General features: G+C 41.5%; 1 protein-coding gene across 2 annotated transcripts in view; it reads right to left on the minus strand.

Annotated features, from left to right (window-relative positions):
• RBPJ (recombination signal binding protein for immunoglobulin kappa J region) overlaps positions 1-24,548 on the minus strand; it is a 213,963-nt gene extending 189,415 nt beyond the window's left edge. Inside the window, exon 1 of one of the 2 annotated variants that reach the window (XM_036994716.2) lies at positions 24,396-24,548. Coding sequence is in view for 1 of the 2 variants with exons in the window: in XM_073237761.1 (XP_073093862.1) it covers positions 24,396-24,427 (32 nt within the window). In the remaining variant the exon portion in view is untranslated. The remainder of the gene's footprint in view (positions 1-24,395) is intronic. The other variant, XM_073237761.1, reaches the window with a different exon arrangement.
• Between the last annotated feature and the right edge of the window lie 1,533 nt (positions 24,549-26,081).

A 26,081-nucleotide genomic window follows, 5' to 3' on the forward strand; every position in this document is an offset into this window, starting at 1 on the left:
AACAAACCATGGGTAATTTCTGGGATTTGACAACTCTTCATCCCTTTGAGTACAGACATGATACAGGTTTAATCTGGTTTAGAACATTAAAGATATTATGGCATTTATTTTTGTACTCCAGGTGTCTGAGAACAATCTCCACCTGCTGCATTGAGATTTACTTCAATGTACCTATTGTTTCCAGAGACTGTGAATTTTGGGTCATGCCTGTTGGAGGTGGAAAAAGAAGGCAGAGGTAAAGACAAGGGAAGGGTAGAAGTTTTTGCAGTGAAACCATGGGAATAAAAATGGAAAATGAAGTCAAAGGCCACCCAGATCTTGGAGTCTCACTAATGCCTTTTTGGGGAGGGGGCAGAGGGACCTGTGAAGGGAGGTCCATGACATTTTTTTGGCACAAAGTTGTCATAACAGCTAAATCTCTTAAACCTTGAGTACCGGAGAGGGAATTAAGAAATACCTACTCAACTATGTCACCCAGTTAAGCAAAAGTTACACCATCCTTTTCCATTTCCAACATCCCAATTACACCACAAATTTGGGACCACAATTAAAACCAGGAAGACAGACCCTTAGGGACAAAACCATTTAACAATCTGAGTCACAAAATTAGAAAAGCACCAAACATTTGAAAAGAAAACCTATGGGAGGGGGGAGGTTATAATATGTGCATTATCTACAATAAAGCAAAATGAACTTCCAAACAGTTTTTGGAAATTACAAAGTAGGAAGATCCTGAAAAACCTCTTGAGAGTAAGGAGTGATAAATGGAAATTCATTCATTCATTCAATTTGGTTTTGGAAAACCATTCATATGCCAGGCCCTGAGGATGGATCATATGACAAGGTAGATGTGATCCCTGCCCTCACATTGCTTATAACTGGTACAGCTGAGTAAACAGGCAATTATATCCTACTGTGATAAATAATGTGAGAGGAGAATACAAGCACTAGAAAGTCATAGAGGAGGGGCACCTAAGCAAACCTTGGTGGGTCAAGGAGGCTTCTCAGATTCTGAGATAAAAAAAACTCTAAGCTGCAACCTGAAGATGAGCTGAAACTATTTCAGATGTTATATGGGAGAGAGAGTACAGTGGGCCCTGGGGTCCATTGCCTGGGTTCAAATCTGAGCTCTGCCACTATCTGTTAGTCATCTTTCTGTGTCTCAATTTCCTCCTGGTATAATAATACTACTTATTTCAAGAGGTTGTTATGGTGATTGAATTAAATCTTTAAAGCATTAAGTACAACACCTAAACATAACTAAAGAGTTGAGTAAAATGTCAAAAATATCTTCTTGATTTAAAATTGTATTTCATAACTTTGATTGTAAAAACATATCCGTATGGGCTTTACTACTTTCATCCCAAACCCTATTTTCCTTACAATGTTTTGAATTCCTTAATAGCAGCTGCACCTTCTGCCAGGTCTACAGGCTCTGCCCTTCAGGTAGAGAAGGGAAAATGAGAACTATGAGAATTGGATGCGGAAAAGTTACTGGAGGGTGGATGGCCCCATGCTCAGTCATTGAAGGTGGACTAAATAACAGGGCACTAGCCCCACCAGAAACAATTACAAGGGTAGAGCCAGCATGGTTGTTGCTACTGAATGGTACTGGTCAGGATTTATGTGTGTGTATTTTATTTATTTATATATATATATATATACTAAGAGTTCTTTTTATTGACCTTTAATCCACATACCATAAAATTCATCCTGTAAAACTGTACAATCAATGGCTTTTAGTATATTAATAAGGTTGTGTGATCATCACCACCATCTGATTCTAGAACATTTTTATCACCCCTAAAAGAAACCACTTGCCAGGTTTTTGAAAGGTGTGAGTCTGTGCCAGGGTTGCTGATGTAGAAATAAAGAATCTGCAATCAGGAAATTTCTAAACAGCATCAGACTGGTACTATAAAGCTCATTTCAGGGATTTTCTGCCTCCTGCCTCCTGGTCCCCTGCAGGTTCATTCTAGACCTTCAAACTCTACTGACCTAGAAGAACCGTCACACAGCAACACTGTCCTGTGTTCCATTCTGACATATGACATATGTCAATCTTTGCTTTGTGGATACCTGCTATGTAGCAGTTAACTTGTCTTCTTAGCAATTGTTCCTTACCCCATGTTAACTCCCTTGCATGGAAGCGGGAGAATCATACCAGCAACACCTTTTGGTTCCTTTTCCCTGTACATGGCGTCTGCCCTTGGATGTTTTACAGGACCAGCAATTGAACTTGTCCAAAGTGGAACTGATTAACTTCCCTCCCAGACCAGGCCCTCTTCCAGGGTCCTGTATCTCAGTGAATAGGTGAACGTAACCACCACACATTCAGTTATTCAAACTAGAATCCCAGGCATCATTTGTGACTACTCTTTCTCCCCATCTCCCTGCAGTCACGGAGTCCTCTTCATTCTGCTCTCATAGTCACTCTTGAACCTGTTCACCATCTGCATCTCCACAGTGGCCACCTTCCTGGTTCAGAGAACCCTCCTCTCTGGCCTGATGTACCCATCAACTACTATCTGGTCTCCTTCTTCCCAGTTCCATCCCTCCTTATTTTCTATCCTCCACATTTTCTGGCATGAAACTCTGATTACGTCATCTTCCAGCTTAAAACCCTTCTATGGCTCCCAGTTGCTGTCAGGATGAAGTCCATATTCCTTCTTTCCGTGTGCAATGTCCTGCCTCATCTGGCCCCACCCACCACTCTAACTTTCTCTCTTGCTGCTCTCCCCAGTGGCCATGCCTCCTACCCCCTTGTTGATATCGTGTATTTCCTCAGTTAGGTATCTTGCATTCTGGTCTTACGCATATTATTCCCTTTTCCCTGGAACACTCTTCCTGCCCTCTTCTCACTATTCCCCACCTACCTTCATACAGCTAATCCCTACTAGACTTTAGGTATCTACTTAGATGTCGCTTATCCTAGGAAACCTTCCTTGAACTCCCTTTACATGCGCCCAGAGTTTGAGCACTCATCTCATAGCATGGAGGGTCATACTGCTTACCCTTCCACGGCCCTCATGGTAATGCTCATCGGCACATCCCCAAGACTTCTGCATTGCCTGCAACACGGTGGGCACTCCTCAGTATTTGGTGAGTGAATGAAAGAAGGAAGCTCCCAGACAACCGAGAAGCGTAGGGAGTTCTGGGTGCCAGTGTCCAGTCTTCCCTTTGAGCCATCCCTGGACCCTTCCACATACTTCTATTGATAGCCACTTGATGTCCTAACCCTCTCTTGCACTATTGAAGACTTTAAGATCTTTAAAAGTCACAAGAATGACTCCTTATTGGTAGAATATTATGACTGATGACAGAGGAGCAAATTTCAAGGGAAGGAATTCTTTACAGCTCCTTCTCAAATCATTCCACACAGCTGACTTCCCATTCCAGACCAGTTCTCCTTGTTAGAATTTTATAGGAATGGGGAGTTAGTGTTTAATGGCTACAGAGTTTCAGTTGGGAAAGATGAAAAAATTCTGGAGTTGGATGATGTTGGTGAATTGCACAACAATGTACATATAATCAATGCCACAGAACTATGCACTTAAAAATGGTTACAAGGTAAATTTTGCTATGTATATTTCACCATAATTAAAATAGATAGTTTCTTAGGCTATGGTTATATTAGTTTGTGATCATGCAGATGTCAGTTGGAATCCCAGCTTGTCTTGCAAGCTGTGGGACCTTAGCAAGAAGCTGAGTTTCCACATCTGTAAAATGGGTATGATTCATTCAACAGATGTTTATTGAGCCTCCATCATGAGGGAGGCAGAACAGCATATTGTTAAAATCAGAGGCCGGTGGCCTGAATTTGAATCTTGGCTCCCAAGCTATAGGGGAATGGGCAAGCCATTTTTTTCTCTGTGCCTCAGTTTCATCATCTGGAAAGTGGAGACAGTAGTTTTCTGTCTTAGGATTGCTGTGGGAAATAACTGTTATGCATTAATAAATGAAAATAGAAGTGTCTGGCACAAGATAAGTGCTACCTATTATATTATTGTTATCATTTTCATTATTTGCTTGTGTTAGTGTCTGAAAGTATTTAGAACAGTATCTCATATAAGAAGAGTGTTACCTATGATTATTACATGTTTTGTCCCAGTACTAGAAGCTAGAGATATTGCAATGAACCAAATAAAGTCTTTGCTCTCCTGGAGCTTATCATTTAGTGAGGGAAACAGACAATAAGTAAGTAAATGTATAGCATGGCAGGTAGCATCTAGTATCTGACCCATGGTATGTAGTGAAATTACATGAGAGAAATTGGCTTGTGGAGTCAGACACTGACTCATAATGAGTACTTAATAAATGTAAACTTTCCTCTCCTCTCCTTTCCCTTCTCCTGTTCTTCCCTCCTCTCCTCTCTTTTTCTCTTTGGAGAGAAAGGACTTAGAGGACAGTGCCTGAGTCCTGGGGAGCCTATGCCATCAGCCATGGACGTGAGGTAACAACTCAGGCCAGGGACTCAAAGGTTGGTGGCAGTTTCTGCAACAGATAGTTTCTTTTTTGCCGCCTTTTTTGCCTCTTTAGAGGAAATATGAATCATCTGTTGTTTGGTTTCCATTTCCTGGGAGGCTGCAGGCCCAGGAAATATGTGGTTTGAACAACAGAGTGGAGATCAAATGAAATGGCTATTGGCGGTGGAGTGTGATGCGAGGACCACTGACAATCATCTCTTGAGCCAAATGACTCATCTTGAGCTGGCTCCCCAGCCCCCTGATCACATTCAACTCGTGAAAGGAGTCCAATTTCCGGGCACAGGGTGATTCTTCCTTAACTGTGCTGGGTGGTAGAGCACACCTGGACCAGTTTGGAGCAGGGGTAACAGGGGGCCAGCCTGTGTTCTTATCCCCATTATACAGGTGATGGCAAGGAGGTCTGGGGATGTTCACCACTTGTACATGAAACAGCCAGGGAGTGGTAGAGTTGGGAAAATGGGGTGACTTTTTCCACCCTATATCATGCTGTTTCCCCAATGGCTGAGTGGAGTCTAGTACAACCAAACCATTGGTTTCACCACAACCTTGCCCATACCCTCCTTAGTTAAAGTTCACTTATTTGACACAACTGTAGTCCAGGATAACAAAACAATTGGTGTTTTTGGAAGGATCATTAACCAGTTAGGAAAACAGAGAGAGGGTAGGCTCAGATGTTAAGATAAGAACATTCATCAAATATTTCTATATCATGCTTCCCTTTGGATCCTCATTCTCTTCCAGAAAATTCCTTGAACCAAAAAAATCCTCATGAGCATTAATTTAAAATGGAAGAAGAAGGGCCTTCCATGACAGTGGGGTTGTACTTTCTACTACACACCATAGCGGAATGATCTGGTTCTCTCAAGGATGGTAGATGTGGCACGGGATAGAGAACACTGTCACATTAGTGACACAATGCAAGGAGCACGGGGGAGCTTCAGTGCAAATACAGCATGAGCTGACATCTGCGTAATCTCAGTGGTGGGTACCTGAATGTCTGTTATATGATTTGGAACTTTAATGTATTTTTGAAATATTCGTGCAAAAAAAGCATGGAATTTGAAGTAAAAAATCTGAGCCCAAATCTACTCAATTTCTCAATGTGGTTATCTGTAAAATGTGGATAACAATAAGTAGTTCGCAGGTTTGTTATGATGACCAAGCAAGATAAAGCATTTAAAGCATTTACTAAATACTGAATCATCATATAAATGTTACTAATGGTAATGACAATAGAGACAGCAATAATGAGTTGCCTTACATGCAGATACTACATATGTTTCAAAAGACTCAATGTTTTCCAGTATATTCAGAGTTGTGCAAACATGGCCACAATCAATTCTAGAATATTTTCATTACTCTAAAAGAGAAACCCATACCCGTTAGCAGTCACTTCCCATTCCTGCTTTCCTCTAGTCCCTGGCAACTACTAATCTATTTTCTGTCTGTCTAGATTTGCCTATTCCGGACATTTCATATGAATGGAATCCTACAGTAGGGGGCCTTTTGTGACTTGCTTCTTTCACTATGTTTTCAAAGTTCATCATGTTGCAACATGTTTCTATATTTCATTCCTTTTAATTGCTGAATAATATTGTTGGATTGTACAGATGTACCACATTTCACTTATCCACTCATCAGTTGATGGACATTTGAACTATTTTTACTTTTGGGCTAGTATGAATAATGCTGCTATGACCATACATGCAGAAGGTTTTGTGTAGACAGCTATTTTCATTTCTCTTAGGTATATGCTAGAGGTTGCCAGATATTTCAATATTTCAGCAAAACCAGGACCAACAGAACCCTTTCTGTCTCTCTCTCTCTCTGTGTGTATAAGCACATAATTTAAAAATCTTGACTCAACTTAAAAAAAATCACCTGGGCCAAACACAAAACATATTCAGGGACCAGTTTTCAAGTTTGGTATTGACCTTGTTTTATTTTGTCAGTAAAATGGGAGAAATGAACCAGTTGACCCTAATGGATCCTTTTAGCTTTAAAGCTTCAGTCTCCTAGGATTTTATTAAACTCTCACATACACTTGCATTCATTTATAATGAAAAGCCACTTTTATTTCCCAAGAGATTTTGGGGTGTTACAATTTTAACCTGATAGGACACTTAAAAATCAGTTCAGAAAGAGAACTCATAATTGTACAGTAATTTGAGCTGAGAGGATCGGTACAGACTGAAATGTAGTACCTCACTCCCTGGTAGGTGCATGCACATGTGTAGTTTGGAAGGTGTGCAAAGCCTGGGAGACAGATATGTCTGGGAACTACTGGCTCTCATTTAGGAAGACACATGTTGTGCTTCTTTTGTGTGCTGAGTTTTGAAAGGCATGTTCCCTACTCTGAAGAGCTCATGTCCCTAAGGAGATACACAGGTGCACACAATTAGAATCCAGTGAACCAAAGACAGAGATAACTTTGGTAGCTCAGAGGAATATTTTGAAGTGTGATGGTGGTGGGTGGCTCTCCACAAGGGTCAGAAAAAAATGTCCTGGGGGTAGTTTATTGACCCAGCTCACTGAAGTCACGTGATCCAACAGCTCTATCACAAAAAGGCTCTATGGCATTGGACAAGTTAATTCATCTTAATGAACATTGCTTTCTCATCTGTCTGTGGGGGCAAAATAGTACCTGCTTTACAGGTTTTTTCTTAATTAAAATAACAAAGTACTTAGCACAATGCCTGGCATGTTGCAAATGCTCAATAGATAACATTTACTGTTACTGTATCAGTCTCCCTTAGTGTTTCTCACCAGGGATAACTGTGTGTGTGTGTGTGTGTGTGTGTGTGTGTGTGTGTGTGTGTGTGTGTGTGTGTGTGTGTGTGTAATGGGGGATGCTTATGAACTGAGGCTGTACCAGGGTCACAGGAATGAGTATTATAGTGTTGACTGTCCAGTGGGAAAGGCTAAAGTTCAAAAGCTACTGAACAGAGGTTGGTAGGTCAGTACTGGCCAGAAAATTAGAAATAGATGACACAGGAAACCGTGGTTCAAAGGTACACAGTGTGGATGTTCAGGACCTACACCTGTGTATCTACCCAGGGCTGTAACCTGTGTCTTTGCAGGAGACACTGGGACAATTAGATATGTCACTGAGCCAGGGAAGGAGGGGACAGACATGGTCTGATGGAAAGGGGAGGGGATGTTGCCCTAGGTAAAGGAAGCAGAACATGCAGGGTGCAGAGGCTTGAGAGAAACCTGCCATGTCTGGGAGCAGTGAGCAGCGTGGTAGGCATAGAGCATGGGAGAGTGTGGGAGAGAGAGACACCAGGTGAGGTTTGGGGGACAGTGGGGAGCCAGATCACAAGGGGCTCTGGATATCAGGCTTAGCAGTCTGCTCTTCATTCTGAGTTAATTGGGGGTCAGGGAAGAAATTTGAGGACAGGAAGGACATTGTCAGATGTCTAGAGTAAAAAGCTTCCTTTGGCTGCCTGAGCTTTGGAAGATCCATCTGACAGCAGAAATAACAATTATGTAAGAGTGGAGAAGGTGCTTATTTTGAACACAGGGTACTAGTTCCATGATTTATTATACTTGCAATTACAATAATGCCAGTGTTCTGGAGCAAGTTAAATGGCAGAGTCAGGGCTTCAACCCAGTGGAAAATGTTCAGGAGGGGAAAGTTTTGAAAAATTGACACTGAAACAAAGAAGGGGGAACTTTCATAAAAAGAACCACCAAAGTTAATTTTATAAAAGTAAAAATGAGAAACAGTCTTTGTGGATAATATTTACTTATTCCAAAACCGAGACTAGAGGCACCTTCCTTTTCAATACGGAAGCAAGAACCTATTTGTCGCCTCTTAGCCACCCAAATGTATTTCCTGGCATTGTTCAGGCAGCTAGCACGCATAAACTGGCTGGGGAATGCTCATGCCCTCCTCTGATCAATGCCTTTTGTAGTTGGGTGTTTATATCAGTTTCTTATTACTACAGTAGTAACTTACCACAAACTTGGTGGCTTAAAACAACAGAAATTTATTATTTAATAGGTCAGAAGTCTGACATAGTTCTCATGTAGCTAAAAAAAAAAAAAACATGTTGGGAAGATTGTGTATTTTTTTCTGAGTGCTCTAGGGGACAATCTGTTTTCCTGACGTTCTCAGCTCCTTGAGGCTGTCTGTATTCCTTGGCTCATGACCCCACCTCCATCTTCAAAGCCAGTGATCACATCACGCAGACCTCTGATCCACTATGGTGGCTCCTTCTCTGACTCACTCTGCTGCCTCCCCTTTTCACTTATAAAAACCTTGTGATGATATTGTGTCCACCTGAATAATCCAGAATATTCTGCAGATCTTTAACTAACTCACATCTGCGAAGTCCTTGCTGCCATTTACTCACAGGTTCCGACAATTAGGACATGGACATCTTTGGGGTGGGGAAGGGCATTACTCTGTCTACCACAGTGGTTGTTGTTATGGAATAAGAGTGCTTAATTATGGAAGGGAAATAACAAGAAATAGACTCATGTGCCAGTGAGGAAATGCGTGTGATAGTTACATCTGAGCTCTGGGTCAAGCCCCTGGGTTTGCACACTGTCTCCCCCAGTTGCCAGTCCTCTGGTGTCTGGTTGTCCATTTCTCCATCTCATAATAGGGATGTTAATCGGACCCACCTCACAAAATTGTTGTAAGGACATTTAAGTACTAGTATATGTCATAACTTTGAGCACTAGCTGGCATGTAGTAAGTACTCATTATATACTGGCCATTGTAACTGATGGATGAATCTCCTATTGTCTTTTTCTGCGTGTGGTTAATTTGACTGTAACAGCAACATCTGGGGTGTGTGTGTGCATTGGGGTAATTTGTATATTTAAGAAAAGTCTGAGTCCTCATGCCTAGGATATGTCATTAGCTGGAAAGGAAAGTGCCTGACAATAGTCGAGCTGTCCAGGCTATTTAATGATGCTAACTCTTAATAGGTGTAATTTGAATATTTTGGGGATTAATGAGATTTCCAGAACACATTTGATAAAAACCTATAGACAGAAATTTATGTTTTTCAGATATTGTATGTGCTATTCCATGAGATAGTTATAATTGATTTTTATAAAATCCCGTATTTCTCACATCTTATGAATAAATACTTGGTTTTTTGATACATGCTGGCCTGATTAGTTTCAGCAGAATACAGACACATGTTTTCCTATTAAATAGCTTCATTAAGCAGAAAAGTTTGAGCATGAGGGCTAATGAAATTAATAAAATTATTTCTGATTTTTAAGCATAATTCTTATTTAATTATTCTCAAAAACCGCCAGTCAGTTAGATGCCCACATTCACACAGCTTAAGGAAAGAGTATACTTACATCATATTTCTGGCTCCATAAATAACATAGTTTTAGCAAAATAATATGCTATTGTATTGCAAATTAGGTAATGAGAAACAGCATTGTTATCCTGTTCTACACTTACTGTAAAATTAATTATATCAGATCTACATCATTGTAAACTTGGCTGCTTTTTAGTAATCTATTTTATATGATGCATTTTGTAATTTATTTCTCAGTGGTTTTTATAATATTCTCGAAAATGAATATTAAGAGACTTAACGTTAGTTGAAAAATAAAGTCACACATTTAACAACAAGGAATCCATCCAATTTGGCTGACTGGCTTGACAATTAAGTTATATGATGAGCCATTTTTCATCAGTTGCAAACCAAATCCAAACCCCAAGATTTTGACAAAATTTTATATAAGGATGAACACGACAAAGGCATTAAAGTAGTTCTACTCTGAAAGATGTCTGGAAATGAATATTTTTCATTTATTCAACTCTTCTTAGACAAATTTAACAAAGTGTCTCTAAGTGAAAGGGTAACAGGCAAAACTACAGTACCTTGAAAAACTTGGCCTTTTGGTACACTTCACAGAATGAGACATTAATGACTGAATAATAAATCCTTTTCGGTTAGATGGTTTCCAATTATTTACTTTCAACAAAATTGGAGGAAGACCTAATCAAAGACCTAACTAAAGACAGATGCTTAAAAATTTTATTGTGTTTTGGGCACAGAATTCAGAAAGAGTTCAAAGAGTTGAATGTCAGTGCTGTAGTAAAATTCCTTCCCTTCCCATTTACTTATTTTTGTGAATAGAAGTTCTCAATGGGCATATCTATAAAAAAGAAAAACAGGAATAGAAATGATTCTCAACCCCATCTCTTTCTAATAGTAAATAATAGTCATTCCTGAATATATGAAACTAGTTGGAGAATTGGGAGGAAACTCTCTCTACCCATATAATTGAGATGCATTGAAAGTTACTTTTAATATTAGAATTATATATTAAAAGTTAAAATATATTGATGTTTTTACCAATTGTGTACTGTTAATACCTTATGCTAGTTAAATATGGAATTACAAAAAAAAAAAATTAAAGCCTAGTGGTCAGAGGAAAAAATGTTCATATATGTGTTGCAGAGAAGCATAACAGGATGATCAACAAAGGACTTTAACTTATAAAAATTATATTAGGATAAAACTCTGAGGAGGAAAAGAAAGAAAAATAGCAACTCTAGAGGAGATGAAAGAACAAAACAGAATTTCTGAGAGTGAAAGGAGAGCTTGTTTGTGTATTTTTTAAAGTGGGTGATAGTGGGTAGCAAATGGCTAGGAAATTGCTGAAGTTCTAAGGCCATAGGATTAGTTTAAAAAGTGGTGCCACTGTTTTCTTTTTGAATGTCAATTTTTATAATATATGAGGAATCTTTTGCAATCATTTAACCTTACATTGAAATGGTAAATTAAAGCTGAGGTAAATCAAAAATGTGTGCAAAAGTATAATTTTTGGAATTCATTTTTAGGGAATATTAGAATGGAAAATATTGAAGTCTGCCAATTCAGTTCCTGAGTGTGCATGTATGCAGGTCTGTGAAAGCAAATGGCCATACTGGACCCATGCGTCATGATGCTCACTTCTTGGTTTTGAAGGGCTGCTCAGTCCTCACCTGAGTGTGTCCCGCTCAGGCTCTCTCTGCAGGAAACAGCACCAGATCCATAGGACATGGCTGCCAACATTGCCCTTCAGATTACTCTACTAGATTTGATGACATGTGACAATTTTCTCAAAGTGTATTTTTAAAACATGCGTAGAGCACTCACTATGTACCAGGTACTGTTCTAATTTCTTTACAAATATTGCCTCATTTAACCTCATAAAAGCTCTATGAGGTAGGTACTGCTCATTTTATTAACCCATTTTACAGATGAGGGAGCCAAGGCACAGAGAGATTAAGTAACTTGCTAAAGGTCACACATGCAGTAAATGGTGGAACCAGGACTTATACATTGGTCTCTTTTTTAAAAAAATGGGAGCACAAAGGAATGATTCTATTTTCTGTCCTCAGGTGGACCACCATCAGACTCTTTCCCACAACATGCCTAGTAGTTTGTGCTCCTTTGCCTATACCCAACACTTGCCTGGGTTACAAGCAGATTGATTGGATTTGCCTGTGAGGATCCCATGAATCCAGTTTTGAGATGCAATGGAATTGAACTGCAACGGTCTGTCTATTGACACCAGCTTCCACAGCCATGAATCATCACAAAGATGTCTAATTAGACAGGAAGGCTGGGTAATCAGTCTGGCAGGTCACTAGTAAAAGGCCTCAGAAAGCATCAAACCACCCCAAGAAAAGTATTCTTCCTTCCTGACCTCCTCCATAAGACCTCCTAACTCCAGTTTCAGAGGTTCTGAGTGGGCAAAATGCTCTTACGGTTTCCTTTAGAACGTTGAGGAAAACAAATTACCCTGACAGTGCAGCAGAGGGGAGAAACCATTTCTGACATCTCCTGTGGCTGCCTTCCAAGTGATTGCCACTGGGCTTGCCATCTGACACAGGCAGAGGCATCAGAAAAGTCTGCAAGAACTTTGAGGCCAAAAAATGCCTTCAGTCGTCTGTCACTTTGCGAAGGGAAAACCAATATACAATTAAAAATACAATCCCCTCCTGAAGACAACAATTCTCCCTCTCCCCCAAACAACATAACTATTTTTAAAAGGCCCTGCTTTTATAGAGAGCTTGGTACCCTTTACTGTGTTTCCTGGCAAACCCTTCGATGTGCTCAATATTAGATAGGACACTTCAGAGCCACAGCCAGTCTCCACTCCAACATGTTATAGGAACAGAAGCATCATGCCTTATGTGTCCTGGTAAGAAGGATGCAGAGCTCAGGCAGTCCCTACCTTACCAATAATGAGCCACAAATCTGCTAGAAAATTTCACCAAACCTCATTTTGTTCCCTTCAAAGGTGAAATTGCCTTGTAGTTGTCTGAAATGTTGGGAGCATCAGGAGATAGAACTGAAGCAAAGAACAAGCTTTGGAGAAATGTATCTTGTGAGATGAGTGGATCATCATTAATATGATCCTGTGCCCTGACTCTTCCCTGTCCCCTGACCTGTAAGAAGAATAACAAGTTGGTAGATTGAGGAGAAGTTGGGAGGAGAGCGGAGTCCTTGTGGTCTACGGGTATAGAGAGAAGCATGGAAGGAGCTGCACTGGGACTGGGAGAATTTAGGAGTTATGTGTTGCTTATGACAGCATAGCAGAGGGGCTGATGAATTGGATCCTCTTTAATTTTGGTTTGAAAGATGCAACTCAGAGATTAAAATATTTTTAAAAATCTGGCTATTTGGACTGTGCTTCTTTGGATGTGACCTTGTGTTGGATGCAGAACCAGCCATGTGGAGTTAAAGGGCTGCAGGAAAATCAGGAGAGAAATCCTAGAAATAATTAATACACATTTTCCACTGATGAGAAGTTTTTAGGTTACTGTTCATGTTGAGTTGTTTTTGTACAGAAGAAAATGCGGGGGGATAGATGACCTCATTGCTGTGGTCTGAATGTGCGCCCCCCAACTCCCCCCGCTCCAGTTCCTATTATCCTAACCCCCAAGGTGATAGCATTAGGATGTGGAGCCTTTGGGAGGTTATTAGGTCCTGCAGGTGGAGCTCTCCTGAAAGGGATTAGTGCCCCTGTATGAGAGCCAGAGAACTCCCACAACCCCTTCTGCCCTGTGAGCACACAGTGAAAAGAAAAGACAGCCGTTTAGCAAGTCCCTGAATCTGCCAGTACCTAGATCTTGTAATTCCCAGCCTCCAGAATGGCCTATAGGTATCTTTTGTTTACTTTGCTTCATGTTAAAAAAAATTCAGCCAACTTAAAAAAAAAGTCAGGATATTTTACAGAAAAATCATATTGTCCTGCTTTGGAAAACCTGAAGCTCTAACTACATTGGGCCCATGTTCCAGGAAGTCAGTTACTGGCTAGAATTGAGTATTGCTTTTATGTTGCACCCCTGGCCCATGTAGATCCCTTGTCTCCAGTGCCATTTGTAATGAGCTTGTAATTTTCTGGCTGTTTATGAACACATCTATTCTCCTCAAGTAGAATAAACAATTGAAGGCAGGGAGTATTCTACTTTCTTTTAACCCTAAGGCGGCAGTGCCTCCCACTTAGTAAGCTCTTAATAATTATGTTACATAAATTCTTGAATAAATGGACTCATTTGTGACATTTCACGTATTTACATGTTACTCTGGGAGCACATGAAGCCAGAGCATTGGGCTTCCTCTGTCCCCTGATGGCTCTCACAGCTGGACCCAAGTGGGGCTCCATCCACACTGGTTATGTGCAGGATCTGACAACTTTCCTCCCTGGAGGAGACTTAAAGGCTTCTGAAAGGCAATACACAATAATCATTTCCCTTCCCACTAAAAGGCAGCCAGCTCTCAAGCAGAAGATGACAGCTCTTGAATAACAGCATTAAACCTTTCAAAACATCTCACTTTGGAAGAGAGTGAAGAAACAGAAGTCTATTATTCTCCACCAGTGGTCTTACTTGCTTTTCTGTTCCTTTTCACTGTCTTCTAAGCCCTGCAAGTGTCCCCTAGATGCCGCGGGGCGCACTCCACGTGAGTTCCTGGGGGTTGCTGGCGCTTCAGTTAGAAGCTGGGTTTCAGGGGCAGCTGGAATGCTGCCTGGCCGCCCCACCCTGCAGGCTGCACGTGAGGCCCAACCGCGAGATGTGAAGAGGGCTCTTTAATCCTATACCAGAGCCTCGGCTTCCAAAACTCGATCGGTCAAAATTTGGACTTATATAACTTATTTGTTTATTTTTAGGCCAGCCTTGTCCAAGTTGAGAACACTTACGACTCCCTTTTAGAGGAAATTTGGATCCCAACATTATCATTAACTAAATCAGCAAGTATTGGTTCTGTAAAAATACCAAGCGGCGCAGTTCTAAGGACTTTTATTGTTATGCTCCTGGTGGAATTACATCGTGTGGTGGTTTCTCTGAAAATTGTTCCTGGGATTTTATCTCTCTGTCTCACTCTTTCTCTCTTTTTCAGCTTGTCTCTGTTTCTTTGTTTCTCTGTCTCTCTCTTGTAAACCATGGCCTGAGTCTAGGGGGAGCTGGGACTCCCGCTATGTAGAAGCCCCTTCATTTGACAAGAGACCAAGGGAGTTCTTGTTCTGTAACTGACCCTAGTTGTTCTCCAACTGGTTCTGTTGGTGGGGTCTCTGGGTGCCATACTGCTTTATGGAGCACTTTGTCAAGCAGAAGACTTAATAAGACACATATCTTTGGGTCCAATCAGATGCCATTTCATATTAGATGCTCGACCCGAGGGAACAGGAGCCAAGGGTCTGATAAAAATGAATGTGGAGAAACTTTTCACTGCTATGTTATTTCTATTGGGGAAAACATTGGAAACATTCTGAACATTCAGTTCAGAGAGTAGTAATTAAATAACAAGAGGAGAGTAATTAAATTAATTATGGCCATTTTCAATGCATCCATTAAAGATTCATTAAAATCGCAAGGATTCTTCAGAGTCTTTAATGACGTGAAGTGTTTATGATTTTTTACGTTAAAAAAGAGTGGGCTACAAGATCACATATGTAGCATGAAGCCAATTGTGTTTATTATATGAACAGAGATCCTTAGGAAATAAACCACAGTTTAGGAGAGGTTATATCTCTGCTTCACGGGCTCATAGGTAGTTTTTGTTTCTTTGTCTTTTCAGCATTTTCAAAATTTTCCACAATGAGCATTTTACTGCTTTTTGATCAACAGAAAATAAAACAATTGTAAGGTAGCGAACTTTCCTTAGCTGGTGACAGATGGACCCCCATTTTCTTCTGATACCATTGTCCTTGGCCCCTACTACTCTCTATCCCCCCATGGCCCCTCCAGAGAGGATCTTGAGGAAAAGGCTGGGACTTAAGATGAAGAGGTTAGAATGTTTCTCTATGCACAGAGCCACAGCAATTTCCCTTGCGACCCGGAGGTTCATGGGCACCTATGAACTGCATGCATTCTGCCCAGATTCCTGGGTACAGATTCACAGCGCTTCACAAATTAAGAAAGAAACCAGGCTGAAGGGAACTCTGCAGCTACTAATCGATCCCTTCTTTGGCTGAGAAAGAGTTCCAGCAGGACACCCCCTTCCTCTTCCTATCTCCACAGCTTCTGCTTCCCCAAGCATTGACCAAAGTGCTGATACATATTTTCAAGTTCTGATGAGGAAGCCTGGTTCCAGCAAGGTGACTAGGCTGCACTTGCTGAGCTCTGAAAGATAATTCATCCAAGGGAGGACTGGTTTATTTCCTTGGGCCTGCCAGTTCCTTCAGTCTTGTGGGGTTCCTCCATGTGTTAAATGGATGTAACACGATTTGAAGCTTCTCTTGGAGCTGTGTCCCATGACCTCACCCACCACTGCCTGTACACAAGGGGTGAAGTGCTCACCCAAGGCGCTGAGGGTAGTGTTGAAGGGGGACCTGAGCAGGGAGTGAGGAACTAGTCTTTTACTGAGTGTTTCTGGAAAAGGAGCAGGCTTCTAGCTACCAACTTGGCGATTGTTCAATTACGTCCACCAACTATTTGTTGACTGATTATCTGCATTGTGAGCAAGGCATTCAAGAATCCCTCCAAACTCCTTAGAGAGTGCCTCATTTCCCTCCATTAGCCTCCTATCTATCCCTTTCACTGAAGGATCAGATCCCTGTGTGGCATTGTGGAACCAGCTTTGGTCTTGAAATCAGCGGATCTGGGTTGAAAATCTCATCTCTCCTCCATCACCCACAAACACTGTGATCTCAGGCAAGTCACCTAATCTCTCTAAACTGCATTTCCCCCACCTTTAAAATATGAATAATAATGCCAGCCTCTGAAGTTGTTCTTAAGGAGGGAATGCTGGATTTTGTGAATAAAAGTAGAGACACCCAGTTAAATTGGAATGTCAGACAAACAATAAATAATTTTTTAGTGCAAGTATGTCCCATGCAATATTTAGAGCATATTTATACTAAAAAAGATGAAATAATACTAAATACTAAAAAATATTTAGGACATACTAAACTGAAACATTTTTGTTGTTTGCCTGACACTCCAATTTAACTGAGTATCCTGCATTGTGCCTGACAGTCCTATTCTTGAGGCTGAAATGAAGGATTTGTCTGAGCGCCTCTGCCCCTGGCTCAGGGAGCGCTCTTTCCTCTGTACCCTCCTCTCCCAGGGTGGGTCCCGTGAGGCGAATCATTGCCTGCCTCTCCCATGGCAGGGAAATAAGGACTCTGTGGCTGGGTCGGTAGAGGGTAGGGGAGGTTGCTCAGCTGGGGAAGGACATCTCCCTGGGCAGAGTAAGAGGGCCAAAGACATACAGGCCGTTACCTACGAGTTGAACCTCTGCTGAACTGACATCCATAAAGATGCCAGCCAGGAGCGCCCCTGGGTCCTGTGCGACTAACTCACAGTAAGCCTTTCAGTGGAGGTGATGCCACAGGGCCAGGTGAAGCCCGGATGGGGATGCTGACCCCAGGAAACCCTGTTTAGGCATGATCATTCTCTAGGCATCAAAGGCCAACTGTTGTGCTAAACAGAGGAACTTCCCTGGTTGTAATTTTTATAGAGGGCTAAGGGTGGCTGGGTGTCCCAGCAGCCTTACTGCAACCTGGGGGAAAACCCAGGGTGTGAGCTGACACAGGCCTGCCCTCCTGCTTGCTTCTGATGCCTCCTCCCCACTGCCTCCCTCCAGCTTGAATCCCCTCTAACTGAAGCTCCCAGCTCAAGGGGTAGAGGTGACAGGTGGCAGGCCCCTCTCTGGCCTTTGTGTGCACCATGAGCTGCCCAAGCACCCCCAGAACCTCAGGGTATAGTTTCCCTTCTTCTATCATCCGAATTCCAGGCCAGGAGCTCAGCTGTCATGGGCTTTAGGGAATTTTTCCACCAGGATTGAAATCGGGGCCAAGAAAATGTGGGCATGCAGAAGGCATTTTTTTCTCCTCTTCAGATGTGCTTTCCTGTAGTTCTGGCATTAGAAAAGGGTGCCTTTATTCAGAGTCATAGGGGAAAGTTTTCAATTTCATTACAGTGAGAAAAACATAGAGACTATCACTTGTTGCATTTCCTAATCTGTCATGTTTTCCCCATTCACTTTATTAAGTTTAGAGAACATTTTAATGTATATTTTCATACATATATTTAAAGTTAAGACAAAATGATTTCAAGCCATGCCCAGTGCCAAAAAAAGAAAAAGAAAAAGAAAAAAAAGTAAAAATTAAAGTGAAACCTCTGTTGTTCCAGTCTTAACTATCTCAGTCAGCTTGTTGCTTTTATTTTGGAAGAAACGATATAACAGCTATTATTTACCTAAAGAGTTGACTTTATGTTAATTTACTTTCTAAAATCTTTTTATTCGTCCTATGAGATAATATCTTTATTTATCTAAGGTTGATGTATTTTCTATATTTCCCCACCTCATACACAAAGATAAATATATGCTATAAAAATTCTTAAATGCTGTGTATCACTTAAAATGGAATTTCAAAAATAAGGCCTTACTTCATGAAGTTATTTGGAGCCAGGGATTCCTATCTGTCACCCAGTTAACAACTGATATATTTGAGTGAGTCATTTTCTTCACTTTGGGCACTGGACTTTGCATGAGTTAGCTCATCAGCCTTCCCAGGAACTCTATACAGAAGGTATTTTCATCAGCCCCATTTTACAGATAAGGAAACTAAGACTGAGTGAAGTAAAGTAAAGGTCATATTGCTAGTAAGTCAAAGTCAGACTCAAGCCAGAGCAATCTGACTTCAGAGTCCATGCAATCACCTCCCTCTCTAACCTCTTAGGAAAAAACACAGGGACTGATACCACCACTTGCCAGGAAAAAAGCAGGCAACAGTCCTGCTGAAGAATGAGTCCATTCAGTACTAAGTGGTAAGCGCATCCTTCCCGTAACTTCTAATGCATTGCCTACAGTTCTCAACTTGCAAAGGGGTTGGTTACAAAAGTTGATTTAAAAGCAATTTCCCTGTTTCCTTCTGCCAGGCTCCAAGGCCCTTTGAACACACCTCTCTCGCCTATTATACTCAGCACGTTGTCTCTTAGTTGCTTACACATCTCTCCCCCATAGAGTTTCCGGTTGCTCCAGGGAGGAGAACTTGCCTTATATTTTCTTTGGTATTCCCAGCACCCAGCACAGTGCCTGGCCCAGGGAGACACAAAGTATACACATGGTGGATTAAATTACAAGTCATTTGTTTGGAACGCAGCATACATTTCCAAAAGAAATACATTACAAATGGGAATGGAATCGTTATGTTTCCAACTAGCCCACCAAAGTTTATTTAACCTATCATGTAGTCTACCAGGAGTATTAACAAGTTATCGGGAGTCATGGGTGGGATAAGAGTTAGGTGGGGAAAAAGATAGAAATCTTCCTCCCCTTTTCCTGGGTCAGACCTAGGTGAAATTTCACATGGGTCAGAGTTCACCTTTGACACCTTCCAGACTGTCTCTTTTTCTACATTTCCCATCTGTGAGCATCACTGTCTCCAAACTTCCTATGAAATATCCAGCCATGGTCCATTGCCCAGGTCTTCCCTGTTCTTTCCACAAATAACCTACTTTCCCCTCTACAACTCAAAATTCCTGTTTCCTGAGAGCAGCTAGCTCAGTTGGTTTTCAGTAGGAAAACAATCTGATTGAGTTAATTTTTGTGACTTTGTGAATGATTGCTTCTAATATCCCCTGCTGCCACTCTTACCCCAGTGATTGTTTTTGGCACAGTTGTTAAAGTGATAGGATTTGGAGACAGACCCAGATTTGAATCCTGCTTCTTCCTCTAAATTATGTGGTCTGAGTAAGTTAACTTCTCTAAGCCTCAGTTCTCTCATCTGTAAAACAGGAACACTTGCAGTTACAAAGAGATCTGCTTTCAGAACAATTACTGGGATCACTGCTGCATCACAGATCGGACACAGCTCTCAGGACTTTTTATTGATTCACTTTATCTTCACAACCCCATGACGTTATGTACTCTTATTATTAACTTTTACAAAGGAGAGTGACTTTTTGAAAGAGATTTCTAATGGTAAATTGATTATTTATTCCCTGCCTTCCTTCTTCTAAAAAGGCTTTGAGGCAAAATGTTACATTGATAAAGTTTCTGAGAGCGTGGATGAAGAGGACTGTCATTCCCAGGAGTAGATTGTTCAGGCCAAAGAGAGCAAGGTCTGCGGCCAGATAACAGTGGCTGAAAATTTACCCTGAGAGTCCATTCCCTTTTGTGGTTCCTGTTTCCACAGCTTCTTCCCTTCCTCCACCTCTGAATGTGCCCAGTCCGCAAGTGGTCCAAGTTTTTTTTCTATTCCCTTTCTTTCTTTTCTAATTTCTTTTTTTTTCACACAGCCTATGGCAGCTGCAAGGTGGTGGGGCCAGGCGGATGGCAGCAGCTGTTTGTATGTATGGGACCTCTGGAGCCTTTCTTTGTGAGTCAGGAGCTGTCTGTATATATCACAAGCTACCACCTGGCAAGACATTTAGTTCCATCTATGTTGTTTGAATGTTTCCTGGATGATATCATAAATGCATAAGGATGGGAGGAACTTCAAGAGGTTGAGTTCCAGCCCTCACTGCCCTCCAGCCCTACACTGAGATATCCTAGGGGGTGATTTTATCATCTAGGTTAGCAGCTTTGGACTTGTTCTCCAGTCCTTCCCATTTACCAGATGCAGAAATTTGAAAGCCAGTTGGGTATGTGCTAGAGCAGAGGTAACAAACAGTGCAGTCGTGGAAAACACTGAGCAGAAGCCAAAGGCAGAGGCGGGTGGCAGGCTTGCCCTTCAGGCCCCTCACCCTGGGGTCCTTGGGACTAATTAACCTCACCTCTCTGGACCTCAGTTTCCTCTTCTGTCAAACAAGGGGAGTGTTTTGGGGTGGTGGGGGTGGTGGTGGACTATCTCTGGTCCCTCTTGAGCTTTAGGATTCTGATTCTCTGATAAACTACTCAGGATGGATGATGTTCATCTTTTATGATGTCACCCTCAGGGAAGACAGTTCATCGTGACCCTGGTAAGCGTGTTCAAATATTTCCTCGTTCTTAAATTGGGAAACTTCCCCTTACACAAACTAAAAATTTCTTGTAATTGGAGGGACTTTCATTTTTGTTGTTATTAGGACTTCTGAAAATATGGTTAGCATTCTGCCCTATATTCCTAATTACAGTGATGTCTTTAGTACACATATAGTGACATGTCTGTTTTAACCTAGATGATTAGACTTCAAAGATTTAGTAGCAATGATATCCTATTTTTACATTTCATATTTATATTTAAGAGCTGCTTCACACATACCATTTCATTTCATTTGAACCTCAAACTAAAAATAGGAAGGGAAATTATACTCATTTTTACATGTGAAGAGATTCAGGATGAATAAACCTAAATACTTTCTACAATATATCTCATCTTACAGCTACTAAGTGGAAGAGTCATGACCCAAACCCAGGTCTTTTGACTCAAAAGTCTACTGCTCAGACCACATACTAATTTACCAGCACCACCGCCCAATACACCAGCTGTCTCTGCTTGAGTTTCTGCTGTGTCCTGGGTAACTTACTAGGTATTTTGCATACAACATCTCAAATCCTTGAAACAACTGTGCAAGAGAAGTATTATCACAGTCAGTTTAGAGATGGAGAAAGATCGAGTTCAGAGAGATCAAGTACTAAGCATTGCCTGATGGCTAATATGTCCTGAAAGTAAAATTCAAACTCAAGCCCTTTCCTTTGACAATGCCATTTTCACTTAAATAAACATCACCTAAAATGAGCTCCAACATATTTTAAACTTGAGTAGTTTTTTAGGCCACATGAATTATTGTTCCATGAATGTACAGAAATTACTGGTTGGCTGAATCTCATTTAGCCACTTGAGCCCCTCTTAGTTGACCTTAATCCTCCTATTAGGCATCACTCTGCTTCTTGGACTTTTTTTCTAGATTTTATTTTCCATTCTTAAAAAACATTTGTGTTGCCTTTTGTTGTTTTTGTGTGTTTGTGTGTGGGTCCTCTTAAAATATCTACTTCAATTTTAAGACATTGGCATTTAAAGAGAACATGGTATTCTTAGTTAGACTCAAATGATGGCCAGTAGAAGAATAGGATTCTAGCTTACCTATTCCTTCCTAATTCCAGATTATATGTCCCAGGACCATTTTACACTTCATCATAACCCATTTTCCTTACCATTTTACCTGGCTAACTATTGCCCATTTTGTACCTGTGTAACCCACTGCCTGCTCTTGAACATTCTTTAACTTCATCTGTGAAATGGGAAAAAGGATTCCTGTCCCATCCATATCTCAGTTTTTGTGATGTTCAAACAATGCAGAGGGAAAGCACTTGGAAAAATATAAAGAACCATGAACATGGATAATTATACTATGTGTTGCTTTTTGAAAAACCTGAAGTATAGAGATGGAGCTAAAAAATCAGATTTGTTTGATGAGGGGGAGATTTGAAAGATCTGGGTTTATTTCTTAGTCATGACATAAAATATACACTAATTATCTAAAGTAATTTAAACTGTCATTAAATCATTTTAAAAGAGAGACTTTATGTGCTTATTTAGAGTAACGTCCTTTTCGTACCCTAGACAGATGTAGCTAAGGGCTGCTCGAAATATAGTGTCGGTGCCTTCCTGGCTTCTCCGCACATCTCCCTGGTTTCTCTGCCTGTCCACCCCCTGTCGCACTCCTACAAAACCCCACATCTTCTGGCACTGTCATGGACTCTGCAGTAGTCTTCTCTTAGGAAGTTCACACATTTCCACACATTTCTAATATAGGAACACATTTAAAGAATCTTCCTTGTACCTAGTGACACTGGTTCATTGGTTCATGATTATATCGGACCTTGGCCTTTTTTTTTTTTTTTTTTTTTACCTTTTTCAATCTCTAAGCCCTTTATATCTCAGCAGGTTTTCCAGGGCAGGGAGACAAACAGAAAGAATGTTAAGCAATGAGCCCAGAGGACAATACAGCAGCAGCGACAGCAGCCAGAGAGGTGTGGGGTTCACCTCTCTGGCATCTCCAGCCATATCTCCCAGGCTGAAATTCCACAAGAAACTCCCCTCAAGCTGAACTCCCAAAGATGGGCCCCTCACAGATGGAATTTCTCACAGACTGACCCCCCATAGACTGGACCCCTCACAGGCTATACTCCTTATGCCCTACCCAGGCTGCCTGTTCCTCTCTCTGCACTGCCCTTCAGCCTTGTACTCAGTCCCTACTGTGCTCCATGCACAGCACATCCATCTCTCCACCCAAGGTCATCTCTTACACAGGACTTTCCCCTGTGACCCAAAGTCCCTGCACAAACTTTGAGGGTCATAGTGGCTGTAGGTAATGATGGCTTCTTCACAAAGAGAACCATTAGAGAGACCAACTGTGTCTTATGTGTGTCTCCATCTCACCCATGCAATACTGAACCAAAATTACAGGCTCTGCAGGCTCTCAGTTAGTGTCTGCTGGGAACAAAGATAAGATTTTGGTAAAAAAAAAAAAAAAAAAAGAATCTTCTTGTGAAGTTCTGTGATGATAATAAACTTCAGGCATCATTGACTAAGAAAATACTTAATGACAAAAGGACATTACAAATTCAGTAAAACTTTTAAGTGGATTTCTATTGAATGGATCACAACTGCATCCAAATGCTTTGGAAAATACATAGACAGGTCTGAGACATTATTCCACCAGGCATGTTTATGAATACTCAGTAAATACTTGTCAAATGAATGCGTGAATAAGAAGAGAATGGAAATTTGCAGGCAATGCTTGTGTTTATATGGACTTGTAGCCCTTTTTATCGTAATTCCAGTCCCTAACCCCTGCCTGCCCTGGGTAAGAGAACTGAGAGCTCAGAAACCACCCAGTGTCCAGTAGGCACCTAATAATTGTGTATTGAATGTACAAATGATTGAATTCTATTCTTATCTCCTAGTTAGATTACAACGCCGAGAGGAGCAAGTATGCTGTAGGCCCTTGTGCAGCACCAGCAGAGTCCAACATTGTACTAGGACCAAGCTTCCTGCTTTCCAGTAAATAACTACCTTGATTAGTATCATCGACCAACAGATGCATTTCTGGAGAAGCTTATTAAAAAGGAAACATCTAAAATTTAAAATACCTAGAGGGAATAGAGATGTCTTTGATTCCAGAACAGTCCTTGTGTCTCTCTGCAAGGGTAAGTAAAAGAATGTATGGAATTAGCAAAACACAAGGCGATGGAAAGGGCATAAGAAAGAGGCAGGGTTTGGGCCCGAAGGAAGTGAGAGTCTCTTGTTAGTGGAATAGGAACCTCATCCTTTGAAGCCTGCATCCGTCTGCTGCTGAGTAAGTTCTCATCAGACAGAAGGGGATGTGACAAGAACACCCTCGGGTAGAGATTGAAACGGCAGAGGAGATGGTGAGCTCATCACACTTTGAAGCGGCAGTGACAAAACGCAATTTACTTCTTCCTAAATCAGGAACTAAAGCACATTGAGTATTCTTATGGGCGATATGACAGAGAATTTGCTAGAGGAGTCACTCACCTCAACAACGCTAGGTACAGCAGTCCAATCATCTTGAAGAGAGACCCTTAATATGGGTTCTTCTTGGAGGCTTAAGAGTCATGAAAGGCGGTAGAAACGAGTTTCTTGTGCCCTGAATCTGGTGGCCACTTCACCTTGCAACAAAGGAAGTGAAAGTGTCAAAATGAAGAGGAAGAAAGTCAACATTCTCTCTAAGGGGAAAAATGCAGACACAAGCCTTTTTTTTCTTGGTGGGGTGGAGGGTTTGGAAGTGCTTTGAGAATAGAGGATATCTGATGAGAGAAACAAGAAATCATCTTTTTTTTATTTCTTGTTTTTCTTCCACTTATCCTGGAATCTGAGGCTTGTATATCTGAGGCCTTATCCTGAAAATCTGAGTTTTATATAAAAGCAGCCTGGAAAACAAATTACCAAAGGATAAAAGGAGAGCAATGATGCCACAGCTGCTTTAGGTTAATTTGATTTTCTTTCATGTTTCATGGCTGCCTTGATATTCCTGAGCTCTGTTATTTCTGTGAATAGAAATCTTTGGGCAAAATGGGTTCCTCCAGTCTCAGACAGGGCCTTAACCACAGCTCATTCCAGCCTCCAGTTCTGTAGCTGTGAAAGCCAAGGAACAGTGGCATAATGTGCCATGTCCCAGGTCCTTCTAACACACAATGTCCCATTGACCATGGGGAAGCAGCCCCCAAATGAATCTCTTCAGCAGATGTTCAGACCAGGCACAACACAGCTCTGATTTCTTGGTGTCCCTGTTTGTCTGGGGACAGGTGGCAGCAGTAACAGCTTCATTTATTTTCCCGAGGGTGGTGCTCCCAGTGGCAGTTACCCGGGTCCAAGGCTGTGGTGGAGTCCCAGTGGTGGTATCCACAGTAGCAGATACAGCAGTTCTGTGCCAGGCCAGTTCTGTGGTGTGATTCTGGGCATAGTCTCTAAGCCTCACAGTGCCCTGGTTTTTCAGGGGATATAACCATTTAATAAATTCCTTTTTTTTTTCCTGCTTAAACCACTATGGCATTAGCTTTTGCATGTGCCATCCCACCTAGAACTTAGTGATGTAAAACAACCATTTATCCAGCCGTGGGTCATGAATCTGGACTTGGGTTAACTGGCTCATCCATGTGTCTATAGTCAGCTGCTGTGTTGGCTGGGATTGATCTGGGGTGGCCTCAGCTGAGAAGGCTCATTTCTACTGCATGTGATCTATCAGCACATAATGATCACATAGTGGTGGCAGCCTCCCAAGGGATAGAGAGTGGAAGGGTATAAGGCCTTGCTGAGGCCCTGAATGAGCACAGTATCACTTTTGACCCTTTCTATTATTGAAAGCAAGTCACAACCTCAGCCCAGATTCAAGGGCTGGAGAAACAGTCTCTGCCTTTTGGTAGTGTGGGCAGAGAAAAAGGGAGAGAAGTAACTGGAGACATTCTGCCAATCACCACAACCATCCAGAGCTTGTATTTGGTATTCTAACTGGCACAATATGGTTTTTGTGCAAGAGAAGCCCTTTCTCCTCAGAAGACTCAGGAACACTGTGGGAGAATGAGGGTGGGTATATCTAAGGTGCCTCAATTCTGGGAGCAAAGGCTTAGTTTGAGGGAGATGCACTTAAGGAAGTCTGTGAAATACCATCAGGCTAAATATATTTCCTTGAAGTTAGATGTGGTGGTGCATCATTCACCCTCA

Source organism: Manis javanica, chromosome 5 (genome assembly GCF_040802235.1).
Source record: "Manis javanica isolate MJ-LG chromosome 5, MJ_LKY, whole genome shotgun sequence".
Lineage (NCBI taxonomy): Eukaryota > Metazoa > Chordata > Mammalia > Pholidota > Manidae > Manis > Manis javanica.